The 25,480-nt window shown below is 42.1% G+C and overlaps 1 protein-coding gene across 1 annotated transcript in view; it reads left to right on the top strand.

Annotated features, from left to right (window-relative positions):
• CNTNAP2 (contactin associated protein 2) overlaps window positions 1–25,480 on the top strand; it is a 3,158,824-nt gene that overhangs the window by 2,390,246 nt on the left and 743,098 nt on the right. Inside the window, exon 13 of the mRNA XM_077269131.1 lies at window positions 23,375–23,575. Coding sequence (XP_077125246.1) covers window positions 23,375–23,575 — 201 coding nt within the window. The remainder of the gene's footprint in view (window positions 1–23,374; window positions 23,576–25,480) is intronic.

The raw sequence follows: 25,480 nt of genomic DNA, 5'->3' as shown, positions 1-25,480 counted from the left end.
GACCAAGGCTAGCAGACAAAACTATGCAATGTATGCCTACAAAGCAAGGATTTTGACACCACAGATACATCGGGCGTCTGATGGAGATAACAGATTGTTTAAATATGTGGCCTTTTTAAAAAAAAAATTTTTAGATCACAGAATAATGAGTAGACCAAGGCTAGCAGACAAAACAATACAATGTATGCCTACAAAGCAAGGATTTTGACACCACAGATACACCGGGCATCTGATGGAATTAACAGAATGTTTAAATATGTGGCCTATTTAAAAAACAATTTTTAGACCACAGAATAATGAGTAGACCAAGGCTAGCAGACAAAACAATGCAATGTCTGCCTGCAAAGCAAGGATTTTGACACCACAGATACACCATGCGTCTGACAGAAATAACAGACTGTTTAAATATGTGGCCTTTTAAAAAAAAAAATTTAAACCACTAAACACTGTGTAGACCAATTCTAGCAGACAAAAAAATACAATGAATGCCTGGAAAGCGAGGATTTTGACATCACAGATACACCGGGTGTCTGACGGAGATAAAAGACTGTTTAAATATGTGGCCTTTTTTTAGATTTTTTTAGACCACTTAATACTGAGTAGACCAAAGCTAGCAGACAAAAAATGCAATGAATGCCTGCAAAGCGAGGAACTCAACACCATGGATACACCAGGCGTCTGACGGAGATAACAGACTGTTCAAATATGTGGCCTTTCTTTAAAAAAAAAATTGAAACCACAAAATACTGAGTTTGTCTGAAAAACAAGAATTTGGAGTCCACAGATAGACCAGGCGTCAGACGGAGTTAACAGACTGATCAAAATGTGGTCTTGAGTTTTTTTGGGCTCAACAAAATTGTTTCAATAAGTAGGATATGACACTAAAAAAAAATTTGAGTACTAAAATAGTTAAATATTTAGCGCAATGATATGTGCTGCGTGTGGCGTACAAATCACAGTGATAAAAATAAGAACTGTAGCTAAATATTTTTAGGCCAGCTACAGATTTTTGAGGCAGCAAAATGGTGTCCAAAAATGTTGTAAGACATTCCAAAAAATAATATAGTACTAAAAAAGGCCAGAATTTTCTGTGCACTCACATCTGATGCCTGGGACAAAAAAAAATTAATTGTTAGATTTTCACGCTCTTGTATTACAATGACCTGGCTGTAGTCTGCAGCATTACCAAGCAAATAAATGTAGAAAAAAGGGGGCTATGGATTGCTTTCTAATACAATTAGCAGGAATAAGCTGCAAAAAAAATTAATAAATTGCCACAGATACCTGCAGCTACGTATATATAAAATATGCAGCAGCAGACAGGAATGGAGCTTTTTGAGGTATGCAGTGAGATCTATGTACTCACATACAGTGCCTGCAGGCCTTGGTGGATATGTGCACATAGACTCTCCTGCCTACCTAGCACTGCAATCTATGTACCCCCGAATTAGCCCTAAAAAGGACTGTTTGTTTATCATGATTTGTGGATTGAACACTAGTAGACCTAGACCCACACTAATTAATACATGTAAGAATCTGACCCTATCTCAGCAGCAGCTCTGCCTACACTTGCTGAGTCCGGAGCAGAATGCAGCGAGCAGGGTGGCACCAGGTCTCTTATAGACCTGATGACGCTGTGCGGCCAGCCAATCACTGTAATACCACAATAAAGAAGGCTGCAGTATTACAATGCATGGCAGACAATCCCTGCATGCTGATTGGAGCTCTAAAAAGTGCCAAAATTAATAGGAGGAGACCCAAGCTTTTGCAATAATCCCGGAAATACTCAGTGCTCACTGAGTACATCGAGCATAGTGATACTCGGGTGAGTACCGAGTAGTGGCGAGCACGTTTGCTAATCACTATAGATTATACTAATAATACTAGATTACTACTGTAAAATATTTCCTGTTTCACATACTCAAACTGGTGAAAGGTCTTCTGTAATACTATTTGGGGTTTTTAAGATAATTCCATTTTTGTCTTTGAGAAAGAAAAAAAGGCTGAATGATAACTTTAAGAATAATGTTGATTTTCAGTCAACAACTAAAAGGGAAAAGTTGTAATTTTGAAATATTTTTGTAAAAAAAATTACAATAAAAGTTTTCATCATCTTGTGTGATGTGCAGCCTCATGACTTGATCTTTTGCTTAGCCACGGTTTTTTTTCTTTTTAGTAATGAAATTGGATACTTCTAAACCAATTCGCTTTAGTGCTTTTGACTCTTAGCAGTCCCCTAAAGGCCTACAATATTACTGCAAAGCAAAGTGCTATGAACTGTGATATGAAAAGGAACTAATTGCTCATAAAAGCACAGACCATGACATCTCTATGGGTGTCTATGGATAGCTTAAACTTTAGTAAAATGTCCACTGTGGGTATAGTAACACTACAATAATATAAATGGTCCTTATATAAACCTTCTGCTCCATTTACACAATAAAATGTTTTTGAATTTATTTTATTTATTGATAAAGTAGAGTATAGGAATCTTTAGTCTAAAAGCCTGTTTTTTACTAATCTTAAAGTAAACCTTCAATTGATTACAAATTACTTATTGTTTTTTCTCTCAGTTTGTAACTTGTTAATCATTTTTACTGAATCTATTCAAATAATTTATATGAATATTTAATATGACATATAACACAAGTCTACAAAAAAATATTTTTTGTAATCATCGCAGGTGACTTTCTACTTTTCTGAATCATCTTTTTGTCCTGATTTCAAAAATGTATATAGTTTTTCTGGAGCAGCAGCATTGTTATAAGTTATAGGAAATATACTAGTGAGATTAAGAAAACAGTAACCTACATATCAGAAAAAAATGCTTCACATTACGAAACAGTTTTTATTGAACCAAAATAATTTCACATGCAAAATAGAAACCAAAATATGAGCAGAAAGTAAAAGTGCTTGACATTAGACTGTCGTTGATGCGATTTTTCAGGGTTGTCCCTATATAACATCCAACAGTCATCTGCCATCATTGAGTCATTCCAAATTCCCTTGTAGCGGTGTTTCATTACTTTAATGTCCAGGTGAAACCACTCACCTTGTTCATTGCTTATATCCCCAAGATTTTGAGGGAAGAAATCTGAATGTGAATGCAAAAAGTGCATTTTCAGAGACATGCAACATCCAAGACACTGGTATGCATTTATCAGTTCCTCAACACCTTCAACATATTCTGGAGATTTTTATTTTCCTAAGAATTTTTCACAGATCCACTTGAAGCTTTTCCAAGATCCCAATTCCTTATCATTTAGAATTCCTTCAAACACATCATCTCTCATAAGCTCTCTGATCTGAGGACCAACAAATACCACTTTCTTGACTTTTGCTGGTGAAATGCTGAAGAATGTCTGTGAAATGTACTGGAACCCTTGTGAATTTGTCTTTGCCATGGCTTTCACAAAGTTGTTAATAAATCACAACTTTATATGCAGTGGAGAAAGAAAGATTTTTGTTGGAGCAACTAAAGGATTATGCGGAGCATTGTCTCTACCTTGAGCATAGATGTTTCTCTGTCCCCAATCACAATGAACATAATGCTCTACTGTATTTCTACTGTACCATAAATTCAAAAAGCAACAATATTTTGTGAAACCTCCTTGCTTACCCATTTGCAAACCAATCATTTTCAAATCTCCTTAGATATTCCATTGATGATGCTTATATTTTATAGCATCCAAAACAATGAACAGATATTCATAATTTCCTTTAGATGACATGAGTGATCAATAGGGATTGATGGTTTCATATTTGCATTGTGAAGCAACACTGCTTCCAAACTTTGCTGAGATGAGTCAATAAACAATCGCCAATCTGCAACAAAATACTCTTGATTCAGTCCCTCAAAGAGGCCATTCACATTGTTACAATACACCATTGGTCCACCAACTGTGAAAAATTATGTTAAAGTGTTACTTCTGTTTCGGTAATAACACACTTTGACATCATCATGAAAAAGATTCTTCTGTTTCAACCTACAGTGCTTTGCGAAAGCCCCCTGTTTCAAACATAAAGATACCAAATGTCAATTTTTGGTGAAGAATCAACAACAAGTGGAACACAATTGTGAAGTTGAACAAAATTTATTGGTTAGTTAAAATTTTTGTGGAAATTCAAAACTGAAAAGTGGGGCGTGAAATATTATTCGTCCCCTTTACTTTCAGTGCAGCAAACTCACTCCAGAAGTTCATTGTGGATCTCTGAATAATCCATTGTTGTCCTAAATGCCTAATGATAATAAATATAATCCACCTGTGTGAAATCAAGTCTCTGTATAAGTGCACCTGCTCTGTGATAGTCTCAGGGACTGTTTGAAGCACAGAGAGCATCATGAAGACCAAGGAACACAACAGGCAGGTCCGTGATACTGTTGTGGAGAAGTTTAAAGATGGACTTGGATACAAAATGATTTCCAAAACTTTAAACATCCCATGGAGCACTGTGCAAGTGATCATATTGAAATGGAAGGATTATCATACCACTGCAAATCTTTCAAGACCCGGATGTCCCTCTAAACTTTCACCTCAAACAAGGAGAAGACTGATCAGAGATGCAGCCAAGAGGCCCATTATCACTCTGGATGAACTGCAGAGATCTACAGCTGAGGTGGAACAGTCTGTCCATTCGACAACAATCAGTCGTACACTGCACAAATCTGGCCTTTATGGAAGAGTAGCAAGAAGAAAGCAATTTCTCACAAATATCCATAAAAATGTAATTTAAAGTTTGCAACAAGCCACCTGGGAGACACACCAAACATGTAGAAGAAGGTGCTCTGGTCAGATTAAACCAAAATCGAACTTTTTGGCAACAATGCCAAATGATATGTTTGGCATAAAAGCAACACAGCTCATCACCCTGAACACACCATCCCCACTGTCGAACATGGTGGTGGCAGCATCATGGTTTTGGCCTGCTTTTCTTCAGCAGGGACAAGAAAGATGGTTAAAATTGATGGGAACACGGATGGAGCCAAATACAGGACCATTCTTGAAGAAAACCTGTTGGGCAAAAGACCTGAGACTGGGACAGAGATGTGTCTTCCAACAAGACAATGATCCCAAACATAAAGCAAAATCTACAATTGAATGGCTTAAAAATAAATGTATCCAAGTGTTAGAATGTCCAAGTCAAAGTCCAGACCTCAATCCAATCGAGAATCTGTGTAAAGAGCTGAAAACTGCTGTTCACAAATGATCTCTATCAAACCTCACTGAGCTCGAGCTGTTTGCCAAGGAAGAATGGGCAAGAATTTCAGTCTATTTATGTACAAAACTGATAGAGACATACCCCAAGCGACTTGCAGCTGTAATCGCGGCAAAAGGTGGCGCAACAAAGTATTAAGTTAAAGGGGCTGAATAATATTGCACGCCCCACTTTTCAGTTTTTGAATTTCCATAAAAGTTTAAAATAACCAATAAATTTCGTTGAACTTCAAAATTGTGTTCCACTTGTTGATTCTTCAACAAAAATTTACGTTTGGTATCTTTATGTTTGAAGCATGATATGTGGGTAGAGGTTGAAAAGTTCCAGGGGGCCGAATACTTTCACAAGGCACTGTAAATGCAAGAAGTTCAGCTTTATCTTTTGACAATGAAAAGTCTCTGATGAGATCATTTAATTCATGTTGAGTAAAGCATTCTGGCTGCTCCATCAGGTACATACTCATCTTGACTTGAGGTCTCCATGTCTTCGCCAGTAGCTTCAGCTCCATAGTCTTCATATTCTACTTCAATTTCATTCAATCCAGACAACGGTGGTACAGGAACTGACAAGGTACCTTCATGTGGAACTGGCCTAATCACAGATTCAAGTTCAGGATAATTAATCGTATGTTTGATGTTTGTTGAAAAGCCTTTCAGTTTGACAAAACAAAAGTAGCAGTCATCACTATGATTTTTGGGTTCTCTCTAAATCATGGGAACAGCAAGTGGCATAGCCACTTTCCTCATATTCAACCAGTCACGAAGACCATTTGAACAACTTGAGCATATCGCATGATGGACCCAGCTTTTGTCTTGATCACCAAGTGGACACTTAAAGTACATCTGGTACATCTTTTTAATATCATGAGTGATTGAACGTACTTGGTGTTTTGGTGTAAAAGAACCACACACATAGCAGAATCTGTTCAGATGATTGATACACTGTCGGGGCATTTTTCTCATTTAAATCAGATTAAACAGTAGAGTAAGTTCAGTTCAATGATGATGACAAACTAAAAAAAATTGCTATGAGCCAACCGACTATATGTAGATATTTCCCCAGAGATGACGGGGGCAGCTTGTATTTAGAACTGATTTTACTGGATGTAATCTGGTAAACGTGTCAGCCTATTCCTTGCAGATGAATATTTGCAGACAGGCAGTTTCTCAGTGTGATATTGGCTGATTTCAGGTTCTCTCTCTGTGGAGACAATCACTCAGGTTCATCTCAGTGGCTAAGCTGTTTTCTTCCCTCTGAGGTGACTTGCCCTCCCAGAAATGCAGTGAAATTTCTCTGACAATGGCGGCTATCTGCTGCCTTTCCTTCTATCTCCCTGTGGCAGGGCTCAGATCCTTGTAGAGGCCTGTCTCCTGTCAGAGTCTCACATTCCAGTCCTTGCTGCCATCACCACCATCCTTTTCTGACTGACTGAAATCTTACCGCCTCATAACAGTTAGCTCCTCCCCATAACATGTGACTTTCTGAGAAGCAGTCATTGGTTGACTGCACTGTCAATACTCTTTCCCATAAAACTCACTAAAATCTTTACTGATGTTGTCCCTGTAAGAAAATTCACAATTAAGACAAGCAAAGAAATGGTAATAACATAGGGAAAACCACGTACATTAAAAATGCAGAAATAACATATTAACAAAAATACTTCTATCTCAGAAACTTTATGTAATAGAGCAAAACGACACCTATTTTTGGAATCAGCACATCAAACTCCATAATACAAACATATCACCTTTGCTGATGATTTTTTTTGTTGACCAGTGTAATTAAATGCAGTTTAAGATTATATTGTGCAACATATCTAAGGCTCAATTCATACTGCCATTACAAACATCAATCAAGTGTTCTGAAAGAGTTCAGTCTCTTTGGATGGTAAGAATAACCCAGAATATACAGAGCCAATCTTGTCCTCAAAACAACTGGGATCCCATTATAACACATTAAAGATCCTATTCATTATTGCATTTGTACCATTTTTTGTTACGATTTTGGTAGTTTGCAACGTTTTTTGTTTGAACCAAATTCGTTTTTCCATTTGCGCCACTTAAGATTATTTTATATGTGTTCACCTGGTTTTTTTTTCGGCATCGTGGGCTTAAAGTTTCCAGTTGTTTTTGCCTGAATTATCATCTGCGACTTTTGAAAAAATTTTAAAATGTATTTATTGTACTTCATTTCTTCCATGGAGTAATTTTCTGCATGGCTATTTTTTGAGTAATTTTTGTAACTTTTTGCTCTTGAAAATTCCAAAAATGGTTCGAGAACGGAAAAAGTCGATTTTTGACTATGTGCAAAATTGATGAACCACTTGCGTCATTTTGATTAATTTGGTGCACTTAACATCAGTGAATACCACAAGATTAAAAATTGAAAGTTGAACTAAAAATGCAAGTGATGAATTAGACCCTAAGTCTACTGAGCATGGAAATCACCAGTTCCTGAAATGTGTATGCAAACTATTTTAAAACATGGGGAATAAGGGCAGAAATGCCATTCAGGTTTTGAGCGAAAGGAAAGGTATGATTTAAATATTTTGTGCAGTGCTGTAGTAAAAATAAAAATATATATCCTCAAATTTCTTAAACATATATCACAATCACAAATAATATGTCAGTCAAAATCCACACTGAACTGTTTGCTTGTGTCGCTAGTGGTGACAACTTTTTTCTATTTTTATTTTTGAGCTACCTTTCATATTGATGCTTTATCTTGGGTGATAGTCAATGTGCTGAAGAAAATATAAGTGGCAACTGTCCAATAGTACAGTGCTTACACAATTAAACATAACACATGAGTGCAATCCTTGTTTTTAAAGGAAATGTTTCAGTCGATTCTTGCTGCCCAAAGCAACGGTGGTGTGAACCAGTTCCTAGCTGCATGATTGCAGGTAAATTTTTCTCTAAAATGATCTGACGTTTCATAGAAAATCTAGTATGGAGATTCAGTTAGTGAACATAGGGAGAGACAAAAATTGCCTGGCGCTGGCTCCTGGCCAACTTTCTATCGACATTCCAGGTAATTGACAGGTCTATCCCATGTATATATTTAAGAAAAATATCTAAAATATTTGTGCTAAAAAACTCAGTTAAAAAACACAGTTGAACAACATAAATATATGAAGACACCGTTTCAATATCACATTAATGTCCAAATAAATGGCAATGTGTAGTTACCTCAATCCTAAAGGCTGTATTCCAGTGTTGTCTGTGTGTCTGAAAAGGTCCTTAGGTTGTGCAATGTAGAGCGAGCGTCTGGCTTCTTGTTTATATTATTATCCCAATAATGCCAGATACCAGAGAGTAATAGTGAGTAGTAGACAATAGTACAGGGGACACTGTCCCGGCCGGTGACTAGCGTGCCCCTTTAAAACTCCGAATCTGCCGTGCACTGGCAGTGGTGGCTTAGTTTAAGAAAACAAAGCCGGCAAGGTACAGGACCTTGCGTGACGTCACTGACACGTGATGCTCTCACGTGACCGGCTACAAGGCGCACACAGGACCACACTATCCATGTATGTATTTAGCAAGAGAAAAGTTAATGACTAGGAGCGGCACTGGGAGAAATTGGCTGGGGGCAGTCCCTGATAAATGAGCACACTCACACATTTTTGTTAGAATTATTATAATATAAACAAAAATGTGAGCTGCGTTGTATATAGATAATCACAAGATTATAACCCACATCAGGCTTTATGGTTATTAAAAATGGATTGTCAAGTAAAAGAAACTGAAATATATGAGTAAATTAGAGATTAGATAAGCAGTCAAATATTGGTAATTATGTTTGCTATCTGTTCAGAGATATTGACAGCTTCTGTTATATTGAATTGGTTATATTGGAGTGTGGCCATATTGATTGTCACTTTTAAATTGGCTTCTCAGAAACTGATGGAAAAATGTTTCTTTGTTGTCAAATAAATGCAGAAACAAAACGACAATATATGTCAGTTTCTGAGAAGCTTATTCAAAAGTGAAAACCTAAATGTCTGCACTTCCTCTTGTAATTTTGCAAAATGCCCATTGCCAAAAAATATTAAAAGATCAACCAGTATAATTATCAAATTGTAATTTATGTTTATAAATACTTAATTTCTTCAATTTTTTTTTTTAAAAATGCATTGTAAACAACCAACAATTGTAATGGGGCTTTGTTAGTGGTCACCTGGTGGCTCTAAAATGGCTACGATGGACAGATTTAGCACAAGACACTGCACTTACCAAATCCCAGGGGTTACCCTGACCTTCACCCAGTAACCCCTGTACAGGGATATGGACTTAACAAGGGACTCCTGGGTTGGGCCATGGAATAAGCTCCTGTTCAGTGGTGCAGGCTCGCAGGAGTGATCAGGTAGTTGGGTAAGAACCAGAGGAGCACAAGGTTATATCTGCCAGATTCCAGCAGTAACGGTAGTGTATGGTATTTTCCAATTAGTAGGAGTTGATAACTCAGACTGGACTGCAGTGCAGGGACCATCCACCCTAAACTTAGTGATTGAACAGAGTCAGTGCCGTCCAAAGCTTCTATTCTGACTCTGATGCCTGGTGACAGCTTAAAAACGCCACAGGAGCAGGCCCTGGTGGAGATGTGACAGCAGTCTGTTGTTTTAAGTTGCATTGAGGCTTCGTTTCATGGGCTTTTGGGTTGTGATTTATCAAAAAAATCTTTAATGTATAAATTGGCAGACAATTAAACTTACTGGCCACTACAAATGACGAATTGGGCTACAGGTGTGCCCTTTCTTATATTTTCTTCATAGATGTATGGTATAAGATGACTAACTTAAAAAAAAACAATATTTTATGATACTCTTGCAAGGAGATAGACATATTGACCTGTTCCCCCTTGAAGACATCAGTGCTGTGTACAATGTAAAGTATAATGTGTAATAATGTAATGCGTTATTGTTAAGGTAATGTGAAATGTGAATTGTGCTGTGATGCACTGTAGTGTTCTACACTGTACTGTGAGGAAGCTGAGTTCTGCCCAGCAACAGACAGTGAGTAGGGTAAGATAGAGTTAAGTGTTGGAACTAGTCCAGAGAGGGGAGCTATGTAGCAGGATCAGAAAGGACTTATTGGTAGTGAGTCAGAGAGTGCCTACCGTGCAGGTAGAGCAAACATTTGGTCTGAGTGGCCAGCAGGGCCGCTGTTGTGAATTCCGTTCTTGGGCTCCCTCCGGTGGTTGTAAATGGCACTTTTGTGAGTTCTGCCCTTGGGCTCCCTCCGGTGGTTTTGAGTGGAACTGCTGCTCCTTGGGTTTAGCATTGCAGCTGCTTCCACTGATCGTCTCTCCTGGCTCTGCTATTTAGCCTGGCTCTAGTCTTCAGCCAGTGCCAGCTGTCAATGTTTCTTGGTTGGATTCAGATCTCTCCTTGGATTTCTCTGATAGCCTGTCTATTTCAGCAAAGATAAGTCATTGCTTTTCTTTTGGTTGTCCACTTGCTGTGGACTTAATCGTTCAGCTCATGTTGTGTTTTTTTTCTTGTCCAGCTTGTCTGTATGATATATTCAGCTTAGCTGGAAGCTCTGGGGAAGCAGATTTGCCCCTCCACACCGTGAGTCGGTGTGGAGATTTTTTGTAAACTCTGCGTGGATTTTTAGCTTTTAATACTGACCGCACAGTATCCTTTTCTATCCTGTCTATTTAGTTAGAATTGGCCTCCTTTGCTAAATCTTGTTTTCATTCTGTGTATGTCATTTCCCTCTCCACTCACAGTCAATATTTGTGGGGGGCTAGCTTTCCTTTGAGGTTTTCTCTGAGGCAAGATAGCTTTCTGTTTCCATCTTTAGGGGTAGTTTGTTCTCAGGCTGTGACGAGGTGTCTAGGGAGTGACAGGAACATCCCACGGCTACTTCTAGTGTTGGTGTTAGGATTAGGAACTGCGGTCAGTACAGATACCACTTCCTCAGAGCTCGTCCCATGTTGCTCCTTAACCACCAGGTCATAACAGGCCGCATGCAGTGGGTGTTCTATGGCAAGAGAGAAAGGAGATTGGGACAGAAATAGTGTCATCCTGAGGAACAACCAAGACAAAGACTAACAGAGAGACATAGAGAAAAGGACAGTGCCAGCTCAAAGAAATGACCATAGAGCAAGGTTACCAAATAAGAAAGGTACAGAGAAGATACGCCTAGCAGCACGGCCCTAAGTAGATTACAGCTCTTAAATGTAACAGACCAGGACGGAATAGAACATGAGACAAATGAGAAAGGTACAGAGAAGATACGCCTAGCAGCACGGCCCTAAGTAGATTACAGCTCTTAAATGTAACAGACCAGAACGGAATATAACATGAGACAAAGTGAATGTCCCAGTGTAGGAGCTCCTTAAGCATCACAAAGCTTGAAGGTCAGTTCTGCCATACTGGCAAACCCTCTCCTCTATGAGGAGAATCAGACGTGGAACCGCTGGAAGAGGGAATGACTGTCATGAACAGTACTGTGGTGCTAAAAACAGTGGTGGTGAGACCAGTGGAGGCAGGAATGTGTGAGGCCGAGGAAGTAACAAGATTGTATATTGAGATGCTCTGTATTAATGAAGAAACGTTCAAGAAGTTGTGTACCCACAATTCTGCGTACGCAGTTGCCATGCAGTGGCTGTTTAGAAAAGCTTTGTTTGTTAAGAATTTGCGGTGCCCTTTCATGAACTGGTTAACATCTGGTCCAGGCAAACCAGCATCATTTTGATTTCATGCAGCCTGCACAGGCGCTAAACCCTCGCGTCACAAGTCCACACACCCAACAAGGACCTCCACTTTCATGTAATGTAATGGGGTGCAAGAAAAGAGTACCTTGCAAATGGCTGCACACTCACACCACGTTACACTATGTCAGGACTTGTTTTTAGTTTATGTGTCTATGTGCAACCTCCCAGTGGTTGTGATATGGGTTGTAGGGTGTCAAAATTGTATTGAGATAATGTATTGAATTTGCATTCTGAAAAAATGAAATCCTTGATGACAATTGCTGAAAGTAAAGGATGGACACATCTTCACTTGATTGATTGTTCAAGTTAAATTTTGATCTTCAACTTTAACTCAAAGATCAAAAGAGATATTATCGCTAACTATCTTTTATACATCTTGAGATCTACATAATATTTTATTAGTGATTGCTTAATACTCTCAATTCAGGAAATGGAAACAGCTGCAACAAAAAAAAAGTCTACATTGTATAATTTCAACTATTTTTGGAAGTTGCTATTGTTTATTCGAAAACTCAGAAACACTGTGTATGATAATTTAAAGAGCTTTCAGGAGACACTGCGAGTAAATGAAACGAGAAGAGAAAATATCAAGTGATAGCCTCATTTTGTGAGACCAGGTGGATTGCTCCACAGTCAATGACATTGCCGATATCGTCATGATGATCCTGAGGTCTCCATGCAGAGAATGACATTTGCTAACTCACAAGGGGATCCGGTTCCCCACATACAGTAGCTGTTGTGCTATCTGGCACTGTTTTAATCTGCATTGCTAAGCAAGTACCTCACTCAGAAAACAAAATAGGTTTAAATATCCACTTTTTTCCCAGCAAATATATAACGTAGCTAAATGAAAAAGTTTACCCAGGGTTTGTTCACTGCTATATTTACTACTTCTAATGAGCAAATAGATTGTAAGTAATGAGCAGCCTCTGCTACTGTTTTGGGTTCTTAAAGAAATTTAATATGAGACTGAAAAGATCAAATATGTGGCACATTATCCTCCCTGTGTGACCTGGAAAATTGCAAAAAGTGGTAATATATGTAGCAAGGACCTAAACTTATAGCAATTAAGACTTTAGCAAAATACCACACTGGCAATGTCATTAGCACTAACAGCACTTTAAACAGTTACAGTAAAAATGTCATTGTGAAATCAGAAAGTTAAAAGAGGCATTATGTGAAGCATGTAAGTCAATGGATATGTACAGAACATTTCTTAGGTGCTAAAGGTACTGTGGTTAAATAATGATATTCTCAGACATAAGAACAGATGTTTCTTGCATTCCTCTGGAGGGAACCTGTTACCTATAGACGACTAATAACTGGGTTTTTCAAACTGAATGAGTAGATGCTATTGCACTTGCTAAATGCCCCAATAGTGCCTATCATGGGCTGATGAAGTCAATGGAAGTCAATATTCTTTTTAATATAGTGTCTCCAGTGGAATTTGTAATATACTAAAGTATATTTCAACAAGTTCATAATTACCGTATTTTCCGGCGTATAAGATGACTTTTTCACCCCTGAAAATCTTCTTAAAAGTTGGGGGTCGTCTTATACGCCGGGTGTCGTCTTGTACGCCGGGTGCAGACCAATGTGTATGGTGGGTGGGAGGGAGGAGTGGTCCCGATGACGAAGAGAGGGGGCGTCTCACAGGAAAGTGTGAGTGGAGTATCCCCCTATTACCTCATTGTGGCAGCGTGGGGTTTCTGTGCTAGCGGCGGTGGCTCCTCTTTGTGCAGCATCAGGGCTCTGTGCTGTGGGGTGGCAGCGGATCTTAGTGCAGAGTCAGGGCTCCTCCAGCATCTCCTCAAAGCCCGGAGGCACCGGCAGCTCCATTGCTGCGATGCGGTGGCCTCCTGGAAAATGGCCGCTGGGGTCGGTGCATGCTCAGATTCAGATCTCGTCCCGAGATCTCGGGAGACGAGATCTGAATCTGAGCATGCACCATCCCCAACGGCCATTTTCCCGGAGGCCACCGCATCGCATCAATGGAGCTGCTGGTGCCTCCAGGCTTTGAAAAGATGCTGGAGGAGCCCCGACTCTGCCCTAAGATACGCTGCCGCCGCCGCCCCACAGCACAGAGGCCCGACGCTGCATGAAGATATGCCGCCGCCCCACAGGACAGCACCCACGCGGCACAAAGAGGAGCAGCCGCCACCGCTCCCCAGCACAGAGACCCCACGCTGCTACAATGAGGTAATGGGGGATACTCCACTCACACTTTCCTGTGAGACGTTCCCTCTCTTCGTCATCGGGACCACTCCCCCCAAAAGGCACATTATTCACCGGCCCTATAAGATGACACATGGCATATAAGAAGACCCCCGACTTTTAAGAAGATTTTATATTTTAACTGGAAAAGATGGGGGGGTTGTCTTATACGCCCAGTCGTCTTATATGCCGGAAAATACGGTATTTTCTGAGTGGTTCATCTTTATTAAAATAAGAGATGGAAATAAACAATTGTTCATTCAGTAATAAAAATATTTGATAATGTTTTTAAAGTTTTTTAATATTGCTTTGTTAAACTGGTTTGTCAGAGATTGTTAACAACAGCATAACAGCCTGAAGTGAGTTAAGACAATTGAAAAAAAGTCTTTACTTACCTCTTTAATCCCCTGCTAATCCAGCATGACTACTCTGTGGGTCTACAGGGATGCCAAATAACTACTGAGCCACTTAACTGTCATGCTGGAATGTAAGTCACATGGCTGCTGAGACCAGTAATTGACCACAGTGTTCAAATGAATGATTGATCTAACATCATGTCTGTGAGACCAAAAACAATAGAGTGCTGAAATAGAAAGGAATTTCATAGGTTAGTAATGCTTAGCCTATTGTTTTATTTAGCTTAAAGCTATTATGCCATTTGTAAAGAGCCCAAACATTCCTTCTAAAAGTGTTAGTTTTCATGAATATACATTAAAGTGTCTTTAAGTTGTCTCATATGGTCTCCGATGATCTTTAACCAGAGGTGATATTGGGGAGAAACTGAAAAATAGGAACTGCTCAACTCAATAGTAAAAAAAAGTTTGCTTTTTCAAGCTAGTCCTGGCCAGCTCCTCCAAAATGAGCAGAGAATAAGCAGGACAGGGCATGGCCAAGCCCTTCTAATTCATGAAAAGTTACTCCATTTATACCAATGGCGTAAATTACATGAGTAATATACTGCATTTCTTGACTGGATTATAATACTGGTGAAGACGCACAGCACTAGTAAGATATGCCTAATTAATGAAGTGTCGTACACTTCTTAAAAAAAACACAATCACGAGTTAAAGAATGATCCCTCTCTTCATCTCCTGACTCAGCTGCTCCACTCCTCCCTCCATACTTTTGCAGTGACTCATGAGTCATACAGGGAAATTTTTACCTCCCATTTCTTCATACAGCTCTGGCAAAAATTAAGAGACCACCATATCAAAACGCTGTCATGGGTAGCCCAATCTCCAGACCTGAACCCCATTGAAAACGTCTATAATGCAATCAAGAGGATGATGGATTGTCACAAGCCATCAAACAAAGAACTCCTTACATTTCTGCTCCAGGAGCAGAATGAAATACTGGTGGAAAGTATGCCAAGACTCATGAAAGCTGTGATTAAAAATCATGGTTATTCCACAAAATATTGATTTCTGTACTCTTCCAGAGATAAAACATTAGTATTGTTGTTTCTAAATGATTATGAACTTGATTTCTTTACATTATTTGAGGTCTGAAAGCACTTGATTTTTTCTTAATTTTGACCAATTCTCCTTTTCAGAAAAAAAACCACATTTATTGCTTGGAAATTCAGAGACATGTTAGGTTTGGCGGAACGCACTGAATATATGAGACAGTTGGTGCGTTCGCAATTCAGGGTCCATCGTGCAGGAGGGAAACCTGCTGCTAGTAATAGGCAGTACTATATGGCGGTATTAGTGAACTCTGTTACTTCACAGATTCGCTAGAATAACAAGATGCTGTGCCCTGTTAACCTCACAGAGGGACACAGCTACCAAACAGAGAAAAACTGTGGTCATGCAGTTAGAATAGCAGACAAACAACTCCTCACCGGTAGTGCCAGTATTCTAGGGGCTTATTTCAGCCAAGACCCTGAATCCAAACATACAAACTCCTCACCGGAGGTGCCAGTATTCTAAGGGCTTATTTCAGCCAAACCCTGACCACATACAAGCATGACCATATTGGCGCTGAGCTCTTTAACATGCGGCCATGCGAACCTTTAATAGTTTTAGCACTGAAGGACCTTTCTAGTGGTTCAACAGGAACCGCTTCAGGACCTGTGCATGTGACCCCCGAAGTCCAATGGGAGGTCATCTCGTGGTCATGCCCAGTACAGGAAAAGCAGGACTTAGTCCTAGAAAGATCTGCTTGCTGCTGATCAGTGCTGGCTACAAAGGCAGAGCCTGGAAGAACAGTAGTAACCAGTCACCCAGTATCAGCCTAAGGCTGGTTTCACACTTGCGTTTTCATCTGCAGCGTTTTAGCGCTAAAAAACGCATGCGTTTTTTAGTATGCGTTTTGACGCGTTTTCGGCAACGCATGCGTTTTTTGACGCTTGCATTTAGTTGCAGAAATGCAACCTGTAGTAATTTCTAGCGGCATTTTTTTGCCGCAAAAAAATGCATGCGTTTATTCGCGGCAAAAAAATGCATTGCTGTCTATGTAAACGCATGCGTTTTTAAGCACATGCGTTTGCTTGTGTTAAAAACGCATGCGTTTTTACAGAAAAACACAAGAAAACACAAGAAAAAACAAGAAAACCCTAACCCTAACCCTAAACACAAGAAAAAACAAGAAAACCCTAACCCTAACCCTAGGGTTACTAGGGATCCTAACCCTAACCCTAACCCTAACCCTAAGGTTAGGATCCCTAGTAACCCTAGGGATCCTAACCCTAACCCTAGGGATCCTAATCCTAACCCTTAGGGTTAGGGTTAGGATCCTAACCCTTAGGGTTAGGGTTAGGGTTAGGATCCCTAGGGTTAGAGTTAGGGTTAGGGTTAGGATCCCTAGGGTTAGGGTTAGGGTTAGGGTTAGGATCCCTAGGGTTACTAGGGATCCTAACCCTAACCCTAACCCTAGCTATTTCTGTTTATAGTGGGTTTTCTAGTTGATTTTGATGATTGGCAGCTGTCACACACTTCTCAGCATGCGTTTAAAAAACGCAAACGCAGGAAAAAACGCATGTAAACGCGGCAAAATGCCATGTTTTTTTTTCTGCATGCAAAAACGCATGCGTCTAAAAAACACAGCGTTTTGCCGCGTTTTTTCACCACATGCATTTTTTTAAAAAACGCTGCAGATCAAAACGCAAGTGTGAAATCAGCCTGAGTCAGATGCTTGGACCGACCTCTCTGCTGAGCAAGCTCCACTGTGGCTGAAGAAGAATGGGAGACCGCAGCAGAGATGGTTCGAGATTTCCCCTGTGCAGAGGCGGGAACTCGACACCTAACATTACCCCCCCTCTTTGGACCTCGCTACGCTCGAAGGCAGCAATGAGCTTTCGAGCTCAAATGTGCTCAGCAGGCTCCCAGGACATGTCCTCTGGGCAATAACCCTTCCAGTCCACCAAATACATTTTTTTTGCCATGTACCACCTTGCACCCCAAAATAGCGTTCACCTCGTAATCGTCCATAGATGAACCCGATGTCCCGGCAGATGACTCGGAAAACCGGGACATGTATACGGGCTTTAAGAGGGACCCATGAAAGGTGTCGGTGATACCTAGGCGTGGAGGAAGGGCCAGAAGGTAGACCACAGGGTTAACCTGTTCAAGAACCTTGCAGGGACCCAAGTAGCGAAGTGCAAACTTAGTAGACTCAAATCACAGCCTGATGTTACTGGCAGAGAACCACACTAAGGCCTCTTTCACATTAGCGTCGTACGACACAAGTCGCAATGCGTCGTTTTGGAAAAAAAACACAGCCTGCAAAATTGCTTGCAGGATGCGTTTTTTTCTCCATAGACTTGGATTAGCGATGCATTGTGACGGATTGCCACACGTCGCAACCGTCGTGCGATGGTTGCATCGTGTTGCGTCGGACCATCGGCACAAAAAAAGTTACATGTAACTTTTTTTGGGCGTCGGGACCGCCATTTTCGACCGCGCATGCGTGGCCGAAACTCCGCCCCCTCCTCACCGGACCTTACAATGAAGCAGCAGAAGCATCTTAAGACTGCTTCCGCTGCCAACGTCCGGCATTTTCTTCACAGTATGCGTCGGTACGTCAGGCCGACGCAGTGCGACGGCCCCGTACCGATGCTAGTGTGAAAGTAGCCTAAGTCGACAGGAGCAAAGATCGGAGCAGGGCGCTGATGTGCATCGGTGGAGGACCTCATTCTGTCCTTGGAGGCCCGGATGGCATCCTGGGGGCGGTCCCAAATGTCCCATGCCTCCACAGCCCAGTCTGCCACCCTGGAGTCAGCGGAAGACACAGGCATAGGCACAGGAACCCGCGGATGCTGGCCGTAATTAAGGAGGAAAGGAGTCTGACCGGTGGAGTTGGCTATGGCGTTGTTAAGCGCAAACTCCGCCCACGGTAGCAAGGATGCCCAGTCATCCTGCCTGGCAGAAGCAAATTGTCATAGATATGTGACCAGGGTCTGGTTGGCCTTCTCTACCAACCCATTTATCTCTGGATGATAAGCTGAGGAGAGATTCAACTCAATGCTGAGTAGAAAACAAAGCTCTCTCCAGAATCGAGACGCAAACTGAGGACCCCGGTCACTGACAATTTTGTCCGGCATACTGTGTAGGTGAAAGATATGTTTGATAAACAACGTCGCCAGAGTCCGTGCAGAAGGTAGCCATGGAAGAGGCACCAAGTGCACCATTTTGGAAAAATGGTCGGTGATCACCCAAATAATGGTGCTGCTACAAGACTTGGGTAAGCCCACCACAAAATCCATCCCAACCATCTCCCTGGGCCTGTCCGCCACTGACAGGGGGTGAAACAACCCAGCTGGACGTTGATGAGGAGACTTTGTTCTTGGCGCAGGAGACACACACCCGAACATAGTCTGCGAGGTCACAGGCCATATGCGGCCACCAGAATGTCCTCGCCAGTAGCTCAGATGTCCTTTTGCTCCCAAAATGTCCACCCACCCTGGAGGAGTGAGCCCAAGAGAGAACCTCTAGATGCAAACTTGATGGTGCAAAAGTCTTGCCCGGAGGCACAGACTCAAGCAAAACTGGGGCCACAGTTCTCAGGCTCTCAGAAGGGACAATAAGCTGAGGCTCCTCTTCCTCCTCCTCAGATGATACAATGGAGCGAGAGAGAGCGTCGGCACGAATGTTCTTCTCCCCGGAAAGAAAATGGAGGGTGAAAAGGAACCGGGAGAAGAACAAGGACCATCTGGCCTGGTGATAATTTAACCGCTGGGCTGTCTGTAAATAGAACAAATTCTTGTGGTCTGTGAATACTTGGAAGGGAAAGCGAGCCCCCTTCAAAAGATGTCTCCACTCTGAGAAGGACAACTTCATTGCTAGCAACTCCCTGTTCCCGATGGAATAATTCCTCTCTGCTGGTGAGAAGGTCTTGGAAAAGAAGAAGCAAGGATGCTTCCGAACTTGAGCATCCTTTTGGAAGAGGACTGCTCCAGCACCAACAGATGAGGCATCCACCTCCATTATAAATGGCTTATCTACATCGGGGCGATGTAGGATAGGAGCACTAGCAAAATGATATTTAATAGAAGTGAAGGCCTTGGAGACCTCCTCAGACCACAATTTGGGATTTGCTCCCTTCTTGGTGAGGGCTACCAAGGGAGCTACCAAAGTTGAGAAATGAGGGATGAACTGGCGAAAATAGTTAATGAACCCCATAAAATGCTGCACAGAGAATGGGGTCCTTGCCAGTCCATCACAGCCTGTAGTTTGGAGGAATCCATAGCCAATCCCTGGGCAGAGATGATATAGCCCACGAAAGGTAAGGACTTCTGCTCAAACACACATTTCTCCAACTTGGCATAGAGGGAGTTAGTTTGTAAGAGGTTGAAGACTCTGCAAACATCTCTCCGGTGGGAGTCAATATCTGGAGAGTAGATGAGAATATCATCCAGATAGACTACGACAAAGGTGAAAAGCATATCCCAGAAGATATCATTTACAAAGTCATGGAAAATGGCTGGGGCATTACAGAGCCCAAAAGGCATCACTAGACATTCATAGTGTCCATCTCTAGTGTTAAAAGCCATCTTCCACTCGTCCCCTTCATGTGAATCAAGTTGTAAGCAACCCGTAGATCTAGTTTAGTAAATACTCTTCCTCTCCGAAGCCTATCAAAAGCTCAGATATCAGGGGCAGGGGATACTTATTCTTAATGGTGATGGCGTTAAGACCCCTGTAGTCTATGCATGGATGTAGTTCCCCGTTCTTCTTCTGCACAAAGAAGAACCCAGCCCCTGCAGGTGACGCTGACTTTCTAATGAATCCTCTTGCCAGATTTTCCTGAATGCACTGTGACATTGCCTTCGATCTCCGGGAGAGATAACGGATAGACTCGACCTCGGGGAGGCTTAGCACCAGGCAAGAGGTCAATAGGACAGTCATAGAGGCGGTGAGGAGGAAGGGTCTCCGCAGCCCTTTTGGAGAACATGTCCGCATAGGGCCAATATTACTTGGGGAGAGAGGATAGATCTGTGGGTACCTCAGTAGTAGCAACCTGGACACTTTCCCTCTGACATCTACCCCCACAAGATTCACCCCATCCCAAAATCCTGCCTGTGGACCACTCAATATGAGGAGAGTGGTACCGTAGCCAAGGTATCCCTAACAGGACCTCATCAATTCCCTCAGGAATGACGAGAAGAGATATAATTTCCGGATGAGATGGCGACATGGACAGAGAAAAAGGGATGGTCTAGTGTGTTATCTGTGAGGGCAGTGTCGACCCATTTACCACTCGTACGATTACTGGTTGAGCTAACATTACCAGGGGAAGTGTGTGACGTTGGGCGAAGGCAGAAGACATAAAATTGCCCTCCGCCCCAGAATCCACGCAGAGCTCTACCGAGTGGGAAGATGAGCCTATAGTAATTGGCCCCTTAAAGGACAAATTGGAGGCAAACGTTGCCGTGTCTAGTGTACCTCCACCTACTACCACTAGACGCTGACGTTTCCTCGACCGCTGGGGACATCTGGTGGCAAAATGTCCTGACTGCTGGCAAACATGACAAACCTGGAGTGCACGAGCGGCCTGGGACTTAGATCCCACTCGTGACACTACCATAGCCTCATGTGAATCAGGGGCCTGGACTGTAGATTCCAAAGGTTTGGCAAAGGTGGGAGCCAGCCGAAACCTCTGCCTACACTGGGCTCGCTCTAACCTCCACTCGTGAAAACAGAGGTCAATACGAGTGGACACAGATATTATCTCTTCCAGTGTCGGGAATCTCCCTAGTGGCCAGAGCGTCCTTCACATGTTCAGCCAGCCCCCTCCAAAATATCGGAATAAGGGCTTTTTCCAACCACTCCAGCTCAGATGCTAGGGTGCTAAAGTGGACGGCAAAATGGCTGACCAAGGACGAGCCCTGAGTCAATGCCAACAGTTGGAGCGCCATATCATGGGTGACACGAGGTCCTAAAAAGACCTGTTTCAGAGTGCTCAGGAACAACGGAGCACTCTGCACCACATGATCGCCATTCTCCCACAGCGGCATAGCCCATTCCAATACCCTGTCCGTCAGGAGAGACACAATAAATCCCACCTTTGCCAGCTCTGTGGGGAAACATGCGGCTAGGAGCTCGAGTTGTATAGAGCACTGGCTCACGAAACCCGTACAAGATTTACTATCACCAGAAAATTTTTCTGGCAGCGGGAGGTGAGTTAGAGTCAGAACAGGGGTGGCAGTGGACAAGGTTGCTGCAGCCATGCTAGCAGCCTAAACAGCAACTGCGGTAACATCCACAGCTGAGGTTGTGTGCTCGAGAGCCACCAACCTACCCTCCAGCTGCTGGATGTACCGCAAGGATTGCTGTTTGATAGCCATTTACTAGCCAGACCCTGGTGCTAGTATTCTGTTAGGGTTGGCGGAATGCACCGAATATATATGTATGAGACAGTTGGTGCGTTCGCAACCCAGGGTCCACCGTGCAGGAGAGAAACCTGCTGCTAGTAGTAGGTGGTACTATATGGCAGTATTAGTGAACTCTGTTACTTCTCAGATTCGCTAGAATAACAAGATGCTGTGCCCTGTTAACCTCACGGAAGAACACAGCTACCAAACAGAGCAAAACTGTGGTCATGCAGTTAGACTAGCAGACAAACAACTCCTCACCAAAGGTGCCGGTATTCTAGGGGCTTATTTCAGCCAAGGCCCTGAATCCAAACATACAAACTCTTCACTGGAGGTGTCGGTATTCTAGGGGCTTATTTCAGCCAAATCCTGACCACATACAAGCATGACCACACTGGCGCTTAGCTCTTTAACATTGTTTTGATACTAGCGCATGGCCGGGCGGCCATGCAAATCTTTAATAGTTTTAGCACTCAAGGACCTTCCTAGTGGTCCAACAGGGACCGTTTCAGGACCTAGGCATGTGACCCCTGACCTCCAATGGGAGGTCGTCCCATGGGCGTGCCCAGTATGGGAAAAGCAGAACTTAGTCCCAGAAATATCTGCTCGCTGCTGATCAGCGCTGGCTACAAAGGCAGAGCCTGGAAGAACAGTAGTAACCAGTCACCCAGTATCAGCCTGAGTCAGACGCTGGGACCGAGGTCTCTGCTAAGCAGGCTCCACTGGGGCTGAAGAAGAATGGGAGGCCGCAGCGGAAATGGTTCGAGATTCCCCCTGTGCAGAGGCGGGAACTTGACACCTAACACATGTTGTCAGAAGTTTATACAATAAATTAACAATTTATATTTCCCTCAAAAAAAGAGAAAAATCAGACAAACTGAAAATTTTGCAGTGGTCTCTTAATTTTTCCCAGGGCTGTAGAACTTAGAAGGATTCAGCTAGTTAGTTTTTAATCCTGTGATGTCATAGACCTAATGAAAAAAAGAGAAGAATTAGCTGGGTAAAAAGGCAAAATGAGCTATTGTAAATATACAGTGCTATAATAAGAATGCTATTTTAAGAGGATCAAAATTTTGATGGGATTGCTTCCATAATTAGATGCATCTTACTCTAGGAGTCCTGTTCATGAAAACAGGTGTGCACAGCACAAGGTGTAATGAATCAGGGCCATAGTCTGTTACTCTTTGCATTAGTATTTTTGTGAAAAAAGCTGTTTATCTGGTGGCAGGACTCACAAAGCCTGTGATTCCTAAAACCTCAAAAAGGTGAGATTTAGTAGGTAAGTAATGCTTCTTCTTTTGCTTCATGCCACCCCCTACTTGTGCCTTTTCTTGTTGAGCTCTGACAACGCCTTAACCTTATAAAAAGCAGTCCCAAACTTCACAAAACTAATTTTTCTCATTTCCACAGAGGATAAAGTATGGACAACGCTATACCATGATTTTAAACCTGAAACTTCGGTGCCAGGTGCCAGCAAAGAGAAAAGAGTTGTGGTACAACTGAATTACAATGCATCCATGGATCAGATCTCCACCATCACAAACAGCGCAGACAAATGTGAACAGTATATTTCCTATTCTTGCAAGATGTCAAGACTGCTTAACTCACCAGGTAGGCCAAGAGTCTTCTCTACACAGATAAGCGACTTTCTCCTGAATTTCAGGCATGCCTTGTTGGCTTCTCTATAAACAAATGGTCATCAGTAGCATTGAAAAGATTGAGTTACTGAACGAAAAGATTATCCTAATTTTTGTTCTAATATACTTCCAGTTATTGATTTAATGAGTACCTAAAATGCTTTATTTTACAAAGCACTGGGCAGCCATAGGCAAATGATTTAATGGAATAATATTACCAGAATAAAGGAAGCAACTTTCTGGCACTAATCAAATCCAAACTTCCAGGTCGGGAAATCCTGGCATTGCAGGGTCTCACAACCCTTTGCAGCCCAACTTAATGTCTCGTAAGATCTTGGTCTTTGCCAGTTTATGAGTCCAAGGAGCATTAGGGTACCGTCACACAGTACCATTTTGATCGCTACGACGGCACGATCCGTGATGTCGCAGCGATCGTATGATTATCGCTCCAGCGTCGTAGACTGCGGTCACACGTTGCAATCACGGCGCTGGAGCGATTCCGAAGTCCCCGGGTAACCAGGGTAAACATCGGGTTACTAAGCGCAGGGCCGCGCTTAGTAACCCGATGTTTACCCTGGTTACCAGCGTAAACGTAAAAAAAACAAACAGTACATACTTACATTCCGGTGTCTGTCCCCCAGCGTCTCAGCTTCTCTGCACTGTGTAAGCACAGCGGCCGGAAAGCAGAGCGGTGACGTCAGACGTCACCGCTGTGCTTGCTTTCTGGCTGGCCGGCGCTCACAGTGCAGAGAAGCTGAGACGCCGGAGGACAGACACCGGAATGTGAATATGTACTGTTTGTTTTTTTTACGTTTACGCTTGTAACCACGGTAAACATCGGGTTACTAAGCGCGGCCCTGCGCTTAGTTACCCGATGTTTACCCTGGTTACAAGTGAACACATCGCTGGATCGCTGTCACACACAACGATCCAGCGATGTCAGCGGGAGATCCAGCGACGAAAGAAGGTTCCATACGATCTGCTACGACGTACGATTCTCAGCAGGGTCCCTGATCGCTGCTGCGTGTCAGACACTGCGATATCGTAACGATATCGCTAGAACGTCACGAATCGTACCGTCGTAGCGATCAAAATGGCACTGTGTGACGGTACCCTTACAGGACTACACTTTGTATACGGGACTCTTACAATCTGGAAGTTAGAGCCTGAATGTTGCATCTGATAAGGTGTCAATAGGGGCAATTCTGGTTATTTTTTCTAATATATATTATCTAATAAAATCATCTCTGTACAACTGCCCCATGGTTTTTTCAAATGCAAAAAGGCACATGCTAGGTACTTCTTAAGTTTGTATGACTGATTTTTTTTATATTGGATGAAGTCAGTCATTGTTGGTTATGATTTTTGGCTACAAAGCATTCAATCAATGTTTCTGATTTTGTGATAATCTGTCATGAGGTGTGAAACCTATGTATAGCTACCCATGGTGGTTATGATGTATGTTGCAGCCTGCCAAGAGTTTTGTTAGCATGTTGCAATATTGTTTTCAATTTAGTTCATAAGAAATTGGAGCCACTAACAAATTTGACCAAATTATGTTTTTCATTGGAAAGTGTTCTAATTATGGTGTATGGTTAGACTGAGATGCATTTACTGTGCCTTTCAATTTTGAGAATGTATGTTTCGAATTATTTCTGTAATAGCCAAATTAATTTCTTATTTTTTTAAAGTTCTCTCTTCTGTTACATTGCTTTACTGCTGAGTTCTCATCTTAATCTGTCTGTTTCATGTTGCTCATTTGTACATCAAATTCTGAATGTCTTCCTCTACAATGATGTCTTTGGCTGGGTTCCCATTCACACCAACCAGTACATTTTTTAGATACCGGCAATTGATTTGAGTGGTTACACATTTTTGA

The sequence above is a fragment of the Ranitomeya variabilis genome, chromosome 6 (genome assembly GCF_051348905.1).
Source record: "Ranitomeya variabilis isolate aRanVar5 chromosome 6, aRanVar5.hap1, whole genome shotgun sequence".
Classification (NCBI taxonomy): domain Eukaryota; kingdom Metazoa; phylum Chordata; class Amphibia; order Anura; family Dendrobatidae; genus Ranitomeya; species Ranitomeya variabilis.
This window is presented reverse-complemented; position numbering and strand designations above follow the sequence as displayed.